The 11684-nt window shown below is 44.9% G+C and overlaps 1 protein-coding gene across 1 annotated transcript in view; it reads left to right on the top strand.

Annotated features, from left to right (window-relative positions):
* The first annotated feature begins 6162 nt into the window (after positions 1 to 6162).
* The window catches only part of LOC129827369 (ephrin-B1-like), a 175809-nt gene continuing 170287 nt past the window's right edge, over positions 6163 to 11684 (top strand). Inside the window, exon 1 of the mRNA XM_055888146.1 lies at positions 6163 to 7225. Coding sequence (XP_055744121.1) covers positions 7107 to 7225 — 119 coding nt within the window. The 5' untranslated portion in view covers positions 6163 to 7106. The remainder of the gene's footprint in view (positions 7226 to 11684) is intronic.

Raw genomic sequence — 11684 nt, 5'->3', positions numbered from 1 at the left:
GCCCTGCTCTGGTGTGTGTGTGTGAACATCTATAATCAGTCTCACTGCTCTGGTGTGTGTGTGTGTGTGAACGTCTATAATCAGTCTCACTGCCCTGCTCTGGTGCGTGTTGACAGGGTCAGGGCTGAGGGGTTAAATCCCAGCCTGGCAGTTCCTCCAGCTGCAGAAGCCAGAGATATGGCTTATATTTACTCCTGATAACCCCATGGGCCCCCCGCTGCATACCAAATGGCCCCCTGTTCCCTATTTAGTGCACTACTTTTGACCAGGGCCCAAAGGCACTATATAGGTCAGGAGTGCCATTTGGGACACACACCTTCAGAGCAGAAATCTGAAGCCTGGTCAGTGGATGCTGTGCAGGTCATGTGGGAGGTCTGAACTGGGTTAAGCAGGGGTCAGTTGGAATAACAACAGCCTGACAGTTTCTCTCTGTTCTATTCCCGGAAATAACAGTTCAATGTGCATCACTTTCTGTCATTTCATGGATTTACAATCAGTTAGGGTTAAAACAAAGGCTGTAACATTTGGTCTGTAGGCTGCACCTGCAAGGGTTAAATCCATAGGATTCTAATTCCCTGGTTAAATCATTAATGAAGTAATCAGTTGTAATCTCGCTGGTGTTGTCAGGGCAGAGAGAAGAGAATAATCATTCACTAGTCTCCTCTCTGGCCTCAGACAGGCAGGCAGACAGGTATGGAAAGTAGCTTATCAAGTAATTCTATAACAATTAAAAATTAGAACAAGCATAAAGACCTCTCACGGATTAGTCAATTAAAACTTTGTGGATCGGAGCAGACATGGCGGTGAAAGTTAAATCTAAGAATCAATGCATTTCTGTTCATTATAGAGAGAGGTGGTTTTACTGAGTCTGAAGACAAGCGGGAAGAGGTCAGGGATTCCACTGTATGTCTGTTCTTAGAAAATCCCACCGTGGGAAACCTGTGGTGTGTTCAGTCCACTCCTGACTGTCTGTCGTTGTCCCCTGTGTTGACGGGGAGCTAGAGCGATGGAAGGTGTGGTGAACGACTGACTGCCTGTCGTTGTCCCCTGTGTTGACGGGGAGCTAGAGCGATGGAAGGTGTGGTGAACGACTGACTGCCTGTCGTTGTCCCCTGTGTTGACGGGGAGCTAGAGCGATGGAAGGTGTGGTGAACGACTGACTGAACTAGTGATAGAGACGTTGTAGTTGGTAAATGAGTGAAACTGGCATTAGCCACTTTTCTCCTCCCTGTGTAAGTCTGGCAGAGAGACTAGTGTGTGGATGGATCCTGTCACCAGAACAGGCCTAGGTGAGATTTTAAGTCCAGGAGAGGCTTAGGTGAAGCACAGGGGGTAGAGGTCAGGGCTTGAACTAAGGTCAGACCCCCTACACACACAGAGGAGGGGGAGGAGTTGACCCAGGGCATGTGGGAGTGGAGGAGGACAGGAGGGTCAGGTCACAGCTTGGATATAGGTTCCTCTCAGAGAACTGCTGCTTTGTGTAGACCAGTGGTGGGCAAACTGTTAGGCTTGAGGGCTTTCAAAATTCAACAGAGGACTGCACAGATTGTTTTTTGACTGATTTGTTTGTCCAAAACTAATTTGAGGATCATAAGTGCCGTTATTTGAAAATATATAGGTCCATTATAATTTATATGAATATATAGGTCCATTATAAATATATAGGTCCATTATAATTTATATGAATATATAGGTCCATTATAATTTATATAAATATATAGGTCCATTATAATTTATATAAATATATAGGTCCATTATCATTTATATAAATATGTAGGTCCATTATCATTTATATAAATATGTAGGTCCATTATCATTTATATAAATATGTAGGTCCATTATCATTTATATAAATATGTAGGTCCATTGTAATTTATATAAATATATAGGTCCATTATAATTTATATAAATATATAGGTCCATTATAATTTATATAAATATATAGGTCCATTATCATTTATATAAATATGTAGGTCCATTATCATTTATATAAATATGTAGGTCCATTATCATTTATATAAATATGTAGGTCCATTATCATTTATATAAATATGTAGGTCCATTGTAATTTATATGAATATGTAGGTCCATTGTAATGGATACTTTCTGTCTAGTTTTAGACATTTAAGTGTGGCCTCGAGTTTTTATTTTTTTTACCCAAAATAATAGCTTTATTTGAAGCTAAGAGAGCCCTTGAAATCTTTTGCTTCTTATTAAAACCTCACATTTAGAGTCCCTGGGTGTGTTTTGTGTTCTGTCCCGGCGTGACGTCAGTGAGACAGGCAGTGACAGTGACACGTTAATCAAGGGACTCAGGACTGTGACCTGACAGCTGATGGGAACAAGTGGGTTCAGACAGCTACGATAACGCTCTGTCTCTCTCCGACACACACCCTCCGTCCCTCTGTCTTCTGCTGAAACCTCTCTCTCTCTGTCTCTCTCTCCGACACATACCCCTCCGTCCCTCTGTCTTCTGCTGAAACCTCTCTGTCTCTCTCTCCGACACATACCCCTCCGTCCCTCTGTCTTCTGCTGAAACCTCTCTCTCTCTCTCTCACTCACTAACCCCAATCTAAAATGTGAGTGTGACCTAGCGACAGACAGTAGCCTGAGTGACTTAGCGACAGACAGCAGTAGCCTGAGTGACCTAACGACAGACAGTAAGTAGCCTGAGTGACCTAACGACAGAGAGTAAGTACCCTGAGTGACCTAACGACAGACAGTAGTAGCCTGAGTGACCTAACGACAGACAGTAAGTACCCTGAGTGACCTAACGACAGACAATAGCTCGAGTGAGAGTCTTCCTCTAGAATGGGATCAGTCCTTCAGGCCATGAACCAATCAAAGGATGGGACATTAGTTTGTGTAAAACACATTGATGTGAGATCAGATAGAGAAGGAGGCTGTCTGATTCATTTCCTACAGCAAATATGAATCGGTTATTTTTTGAGGGTGGTACTATAGTTTGCTCTGACTCAGTAAAATGAGAAGGATACATCCTTAAGCAATTATGAGTGAGTCTGAAAGAGAGGAACACGTCTGGGCAGCAATCAGACTTCTTCTAAGCAGGAAGTGGTTTTATTTGACTCTTATTTTGGCTGTGGTGAAATAAAAGCTGAATGAATCACCGTAGCAACAATTTCAGAGCCTCATAACCCCAGGATAACAACTGTGTGTGTGTGTGTGTGTGTGTGTGTTCCTCTCCAGTTGTTAATGTGTGTGTGGTATTGATTGCAGCTAGAAGGGGCGAGTCACAAGTCGGCCACGTCCTACCCATTATCCTCTCCTCTAGATAACGAGGGGTTGACCATTTGATCCTCCGCATTTCGAGAGGCTCCACTCACACGTCCGTCTGTCTGTCCTGTCTGTCCGTCTGTCTGTCCTGTCTGATGAAGGCCGTTGTTGTCGAAACGTCAAGCTTTAACCAAGTAGTAAGAGTTGCTAATCAAGAGTTTATAATATTGAGTGATTCTCTCAGGCTACTTTTCCTGATGTTAATGTAATTTTTGGCTGCACCTCTTGAACCGCTTGAAGCGATCTGTCTACTCCAGTCCTGAGCAGAATGATGATTAGCAAATGACTTTCTACAACACATGTTGTATTGCACAAAGCAATATGACTACGAGCAGCGTTGCAATGTGCAGAACAGTGTGTTGCCTGTAAGACATCAACCTTATATACAGGCTACGGACACTGGCCATTGACAGCTGGGAATGGGGTTTTCAGAGGAATAGGCAAAGCAATAAACTAGAATATCTTCAGTCTGGTACTGCTGACCTCATGCCTTGGCCACTTCTTGGCAGTGATGATCAAATGTATTTATACAGCCCTTCGGACATCAGCTGATATCTCAAAGTGCTGTACAGAAACGCAGCCTAAAACCCCAAACAGCAAGCAATGCAGGTGTCGAAGCACGGTGGTTAGGAAAAACTCCCTAGAAAGGCCAAACCCTAGGAAGAAACCAGGTTATGAGGGGTGGCTAGTCCTCTTCTGGCTGTGCCAGGTGGAGATTATAACAGAAAATGGCCAAGATGTTCAAATGTTCATAGATGACCAGCAGGGTCAAATAATAGTAATCACAGTGAACAGGTCAGGGTTCCATAGCCGCAGGCAGAACAGTTGAAACTGGAGCAACAGCACGACCAGGTGGATTGGGGACAGCAAGGAGTCATCATGCCAGGTAGTCCTGAGGCATGGTCCTAGGGCTCATGTCCTGATGTCATAGTTTCAGTGTTATCTGAGTGTTAATGAGTGTTGGAGAACCGCAGACTTCAGTCTCAGGGTGTAGCACCATGTTTCTGTTCATGTAGAATGTGGACCAGGTCTGTGTCCCGAACTTCAGCCTATTCCCTTCATAGAGCGCTACATTTGACCAGAGCCCATAGGGAATTAGGAACAACATGGTGCCGTTGGGGACACATCCAGTGGTCAACAGGGTGCCGTTGGGGACACATCCAGTGGTCAACAGGGTGCCGTTGGGGACACATCCAGTGGTCAACAGGGTGTTGTTGGGGACACATCCAGTGGTCAACAGGGTGTTGTTGGGGACACATCCAGTGGTCAACAGGGTGCCGTTGGGGACACATCCAGTGGTCAACAGGGTGTTGTTGGGGACACATCCAGTGGTCAACAGGGTGCTGTTGGGGACACATCCAGTGGTCAACAGGGTGTTGTTGGGGACACATCCAGTGGTCAACAGGGTGTTGTTGGGGACACATCCAGTGGTCAACAGGGTGCCGTTGGGGACACATCCAGTGGTCAACAGGGTGTTGTTGGGGACACATCCAGTGGTCAACAGGGTGCTGTTGGGGACACATCCAGTGGTCAACAGGGTGCCGTTGGGGACACATCCAGTGGTCAACAGGGTGCCGTTGGGGACACATCCAGTGGTCAACAGGGTGCCGTTGGGGACACATCCAGTGGTCAACAGGGTGCCGTTGGGGACACATCCAGTGGTCAACAGGGCGTTGTTGGGGACACATCCAGTGGTCAACAGGGTGCCGTTGGGGACACATCCAGTGGTCAACGGGGTGTTGTTGGGGACACATCCAGTGGTCAACAGGGTATTGTTGGGGACACATCCAGTGGTCAACAGGGTGCCGTTGGGGACACATCCAGTGGTCAACAGGGTGCCGTTGGGGACACATCCAGTGGTCAACAGGGTGCCGTTGGGGACATATCCAGTGGTCAACTGTCCTCTTGTTCCAGCCCTGCTTTGAATTTGATTTGCCCCTCTGTAGAAGACCTACAATACAAATCTATGGACTCTAGCTCCAGTATGCAATGACTAATTCCCCAAACATATGATCATGTACCTGTAAATGCCTGCTATCTTTCTGCTCTCATGTTAGTATGTTCTCTCCTGGTGTTCTATTGATTCATCTCTCCTCAACCATTAGGGGGCAATGTTGATTATACAAATGCATGAGCTCAAACCTACAGTGAACACACACACACAGGAGGCACAGATATGGACATGATCAATTAAGTGTCTAGCATTTCTTCCTCAACATCAATGGATCATCAACTACATCCAGCCGCAGAGCAAGGTTTTTCTTGAGTGGATGGTCCGGGGGGCGAACATAATTACAAATCATTGGCAGACTGCAAATTAACCACAAAAAACACAAACCGATATATTTGACTAAAACATAATAATTTCAAACCTGGCTTACATTTGTATATGATCACATATATCTCTTTTAGCCATGTGAATACTTTGGAACAGATAGTTTTTTCTCAGAAAACTTGGGGTGCTGCAAACCGCCAGTTAGGGAACACTGTCCTGCTGTGTATAACAATAGGTTCCCATGAAGTTAGATTGATGCCTAGACTGAGATTCAGGGGATCAATTCACACCACTCTTTTTTTATTAAAAAATGCTTGAAATAGCCTAAAGATGTCAAAATAATTTTAATTCTACAAATGTTTCCCTATGTGATTTCTAACGGATAAGTCATTGCATTAGCCAACATGTTTACTTTTGCAATGTTCACACATTTATTTTAAAAGGGGGAGTTTTAAATGGCTTTCAGAGCAATGAACTGGGGTAATGGACCGGAACACACACACACACCCACACCGATGCCCGAGTTCCGGACCGAGCTATCTGATTGGTGGCGGCGGATGATATGATGGGCTGTCTACCGTGCGCCCGGGCATCAGGTTACGGTTTAGCTCAAGGAGAGGCGCAAAGCGGGGGACGTCTGGTTCCAAGCAGTGAACGAGAGAGAGACAGAGGAGGGAGAGAGAGCAAGTCCTGACCCGTGGTAGACTAGACCACTTCTAACTATGAGTCCCTCGTCTACTAGCCTACTGTCCAATAAATAACTCTAGACTCAGGGACAAAGAGGACATAGCTAAAGCCCGGCCTACTGCTGCGTGGTGGGCATCCGGGCAGTGCATGCAGGAATACATGCTCCAGTTCAATTGGACCTCTCACATGTTCTATCTAGGACGAATAGGAAATATTCACTACATTAAGTCACAGCAGTTCGCTGTTCCGGGGGAAGAGAGGAGAAGGGTGGGATGAGGAGAAGAGACGGATAAAGTGTGTTTCTGACGGGAGTTTTGACTGATGGATGCGTGTTGCCATCTTTTCTATGAAGTAAAGCGACATATACAGAGAGCGTTGCTGGGAGATGGTATTCATCTGACAAAGACATCGGACGTTAGGCTACCCTTCTGACCGCAATAACAGCCTGCAGAGAAACCTCGGTATAGGTTACCTGATCTAACGAGGAACCGGATCGGTGTGACATTAAGGACAAAGACGTGAAGAAAGAACTTCCCCCGTTTCTCAGCTGCAAGTCAACGGTATCACATTGGCTTTCATCCCGCCTTGAACCTCTTAAAAACCGTAATTTAGAGCCAACCGCTGTTGACACGAGCGCTTTGCGGACGGTTCAACCAAGGACAGCAGAGGTTTGAACGGGGATCTGAAGACACGTCTGACAGAGAGACATGTATCTAACATCGACCTCATATGCACCCGACTGACAAACACACAAGCCACAGAAGAAAGCGGTAGATAGCGGCTACTGCCCCGCCACGCGCACGGCGGGTCCGGTGCTCTCCCCGGCTCACTCTCTCTCCGGGTTGTGAGAATGGCAGGGGTCGCGTGTTGGAAATGTTACCTCTGGATCTTTATTGTCGTGTTTAGGTCGACGTTACCTTCTGACGCCAAATCACTGGAAACTATCATGTGGAGCACTCAGAATGCCAAGTAAGTGTCATGTTTAAATTCAATAGAGTGTCAGATTTAGCAAATTCGCTTTGTGTGTGGAGAAGAGGAAGTTAAAACTGTCTTCAAATTCGCTCTTTTCCAATGATGATTACACATCAAGTTGGTACCCATGACGCGCATTGGCCTGAAAACTACACGTCTTACCCAAAGTTGTGTCTTGAGATTGGAGGTGAATGTAGGCCTAGTCTACATGTCAGAAATGCTATCAGAAGTCAGACCAATATGTTATGGATAGCATTGTGTATTTGGCACATTCCTTAACGCTAGGATGGGCCTGGAGAAATGTAACCACTCTCAAATTCATAGTCAGAGCTATGGATGCAAGGACTGACTATCCATTATATCAAAATGATAGTTTAAACCATGTTTTGAGTCTTGTTTACTTTGTTTACAAACATTGGCGTAAAAGTAAAACAAGCGTAGGCTATATGTTGTCTTCTGATGGGGACCGACAGCGGAACTAAACTCAGGAGGCATTTACAAGTTATATTCTTCAATAATCTATGGAAATGAAGATATCCCGCTAGCCTGGCTAGTGACATTTAGTATTTTTAAATATTGCATGTCACATATATTGGACCCAGGCTAGTAAAAATTGCAGTCTACTAACCCCGCTGGCCAGTGCCGAAAATACATAAATTCCATCCCTGTTTATAGATTAAAAAGAATGATGTAGCAACTAAGGATTATATCGTTAAAACAGCGGTATTCAACCGGGGGTACTGCAGGTGGTCAGCGAAAATAGCCTATATGTTTCAATTTAAATGTTTTTTTTTTATGAATATTGCTGGCAACAACATAGTAAACGAATTTAGAATTATATAGCCTACGTATAGTAGAAAAGAGGAGAATATCTTCTTTCTAACGATGTCAACTCAATTTCTCAACTCCCAATATAAGCAAATTACACCCACTTTGAAAAAGCACCCGCTACCAGTGAGTGCGGCAAGTAACCCTCACTTTTTAAAACCAGCTGAACAGCCGCTTTTAGCGAAAGTGTGTTTGGAGTTACCTTTGTAGCTAATAGGCTCTGTTAGTTTACACTTCCTCTTCCTATTATAATGTAGGAGGTAAAAATAATGAAAAACTATCCACCAAATCTATTCATTTAAAATGTTGATTACGTCTCCTTGCCTTTTCATTCACCTGATGATAAGACATTCATTATTATATATATTTTTTTGCTAATGTATGATGGAGGTTCCTTGGTCACCGGTTGGTCTGGGAGGGGGTCCCTAGGCAAGAAAGGGTAGAAGACCCCTTCTTTAAGCTATAACAGCGTCCCAGTGTGTGCAGTATTTTCCTCTCCAGCGCTCCAATTTATGGCCTGCTCGCGCAGGCAGCGGAACGAGAAGAGAAAAAAAGCCACGGGCGAACGGGTGGCAAGTGTCAAGGTGTACTGTAGGCTAGCTCCCAGCTCGCGCAATTCACTGAAGGAAATAAAATGTCTCCCCAGTTAGTCTCGAACTCTGAACACGCCCTGGCGAGAGAGAAAGCCTTGCCTGTGCACGCGCTGAGCAAGCTATGGCTGCCTGCGCGCACGCTTTCCTAATTATAGTTTCAGAGAGCCATCTCGAGGCTACTGACAGTAAAATAATGTGTTCTGGTAATATTTATCACTCACAGACTGAGTCTCTCTCTTTACACCCACATCACATGGCCTGTGTATTGAAATAGTTTTCTGCAGCTTTTGGTAAATGCGCAAATCAAATCAAATATATTTATAAAGCACGTTTTACATCAGCATATGTCACAAAGTACTATACAGAAGTACAAAGAAGTACAATGTATTAATTGTTAACATCACAGGTTCATGATTTAGCGTGATTGGCAATGCACCAGCATAACAGTGTGCATTTTTGTGGCCACCAATGTCAATTGATCAGTGAAGTCTGGTCTTTGATTAGTGGCTCAGTATCACTGACTGACCTCTACTCTGGCTGACCTCTAGCGTCCATTATGTCAATGGGTCAGTATCACTGACTGACCTCTACTCTGGCTGACCTCTAGCGTCCATTATGTCAATGGCAGGGGCAGACGAACAAAACGCCTAATGTTCCTTTTGTCTATTTTCTACTTCTCAACTGACGGCCTATATAGTTTCTCGTCCTCTCCCTCTCCTCGCCTCGCCTCTCTCAGCTAACCTCCATAGATTACAGCTAATGGAATAAATATGAAGAATGGACAGAGCGTGCTGAATGCTCGGTTGACCATTGCCAAGCTGACATGCAGCAGGAAACTGTGTGTCTCAAATGGCACCCTATTCCTTATAAAGTGCACTACCCTATCTTGTGTTTATTAGGTGACTTTGAGCTGGTGCTTTTATACAATATTCTTTATTTATACAGCTGATTCCATTGAGATGAAACATCTCAGTCCTTCAGGGTGGGCTTCAGTGCTCTACAATGAACTTATGTACATGAAGAGGAGATGCTAAGCTGCTCTGAGGGAGAGAAATGGTTGAAACGTTGACCGATGACATTCCAACCTTCACTAATTCCCTTAGTGCTGGGCAATATGGACAAAATATAATTTCACAATATTTTTTACATTATGACAGTATTGTATGTTTTTGATTAATAAAAGTGGTACATTTGCTTTATGAGTAGTGAGTGATCCCAGGGTGCTTTGAGTAGTGAGTGATCCCAGGGTGCTTTATGAGTAGTGAGTGATCCCAGGGTGCTTTATGAGTAGTGAGTGATCCCAGGGTGCTTTATGAGTAGTGAGTGATCCCAGGGTGCTTTATGAGTAGTGAGTGATCCCAGGGTGCTTTATGAGTAGTGAGTGATCCCAGGGTGCTTTATGAGTAGTGAGTGATCCCAGGGTGCTTTATGAGTAGTGAGTGATCCCAGGGTGCTTTATGAGTAGTGAGTGATCCCAGGGTGCTTTATGAGTAGTGAGTGATCCCAGGGTGCTTTATGAGTAGTGAGTAGTGATCCCAGGGTGCTTTATGAGTAGTGAGTAGTGATCCCAGAGTGCTTTATGAGTAGTGAGTAGTGATCCCAGAGTGCTTTTTGAGTAGTGAGTGATCCCAGGGTAATTTTTGAGTAGTGAGTGATCCCAGGGTGCTTTTTGAGTAGTGAGTGATCCCAGGGTGCTTTTTGAGTAGTGAGTGATCCCAGGGTGCTTTATGAGTAGTGAGTGATCCCAGGGTGCTTTATGAGTAGTGAGTGATCCCAGGGTGCTTTATGAGTAGTGAGTGATCCCAGGGTGCTTTATGAGTAGTGAGTGATCCCAGGGTGCTTTATGAGTAGTGAGTGATCCCAGGGTGCTTTATGAGTAGTGAGTGATCCCAGGGTGCTTTATGAGTAGTGAGTGATCCCAGGGTGCTTTATGAGTAGTGAGTGATCCCAGGGTGCTTTATGAGTAGTGAGTGATCCCAGGGTGCTTTATGAGTAGTGAGTGATCCCAGGGTGCTTTATGAGTAGTGAGTGATCCCAGGGTGCTTTATGACTAGTGAATGATCCCAGGATGCTTTATGAGTAGTGAGTGATCCCAGGGTGCTTTATGAGTAGTGAGTAGTGATCCCAGGGTGCTTTATGAGTAGTGAGTGATCCCAGAGTGCTTTATGAGTAGTGAGTGTTCTCAGGGTGCTTTTTGAGTAGTGAGTGATCCCAGGGTGCTTTATGAGTAGTGAGTAGTGATCCCAGAGTGCTTTATGAGTAGTGAGTGATCCCAGGGTGCTTTTTGAGTAGTGAGTGATCCCAGGGTGCTTTATGAGTAGTGAGTGATCCCAGGGTGCTTTATGAGTAGTGAGTGATCCCAGGGTGCTTTATGAGTAGTGAGTGATCCCAGGGTGCTTTATGAGTAGTGAGTGATCCCAGGGTGCTTTATGAGTAGTGAGTGATCCCAGGGTGCTTTATGAGTAGTGAGTGATCCCAGGGTGCTTTATGAGTAGTGAGTGATCCCAGGGTGCTTTATGAGTAGTGAGTGATCCCAGGGTGCTTTATGAGTAGTGAGTGATCCCAGGGTGCTTTATGAGTAGTGAGTGATCCCAGGGTGCTTTATGAGTAGTGAGTGATCCCAGGGTGCTTTATGAGTAGTGAGTGATCCCAGGGTGCTTTTTGAGTAGTGAGTGATCCCAGGGTGCTTTATGAGTAGTGAGTGATCCCAGGGTGCTTTATGAGTAGTGAGTGATCCCAGGGTGCTTTATGAGTAGTGAGTGATCCCAGGGTGCTTTATGAGTAGTGAGTGATCCCAGGGTTCTTTATGAGTAGTGAGTGATCCCAGGGTGCTTTATGAGTAGTGAGTGATCCCAGGGTGCTTTATGAGTAGTGAGTGATCCCAGGGTGGTAACACATACATTCTTAGTGATTTCAATGGGTCTTTCTCCATTCTGATTGTTTTATACTGTTCAATTCAACTTCAACATAAAAGTTGGTTTCATTTCAGATCATTTCCACACTGCCACAGGGGGCTGGGCTGTACGATATGGGCA

Source organism: Salvelinus fontinalis, chromosome 29 (genome assembly GCF_029448725.1).
Source record: "Salvelinus fontinalis isolate EN_2023a chromosome 29, ASM2944872v1, whole genome shotgun sequence".
In the NCBI taxonomy this organism is placed as follows: Eukaryota; Metazoa; Chordata; class Actinopteri; order Salmoniformes; family Salmonidae; genus Salvelinus; species Salvelinus fontinalis.
The sequence above is the reverse complement of the archived record's forward strand: the minus strand, read 5'-3'. Positions and strand labels throughout refer to the sequence as shown.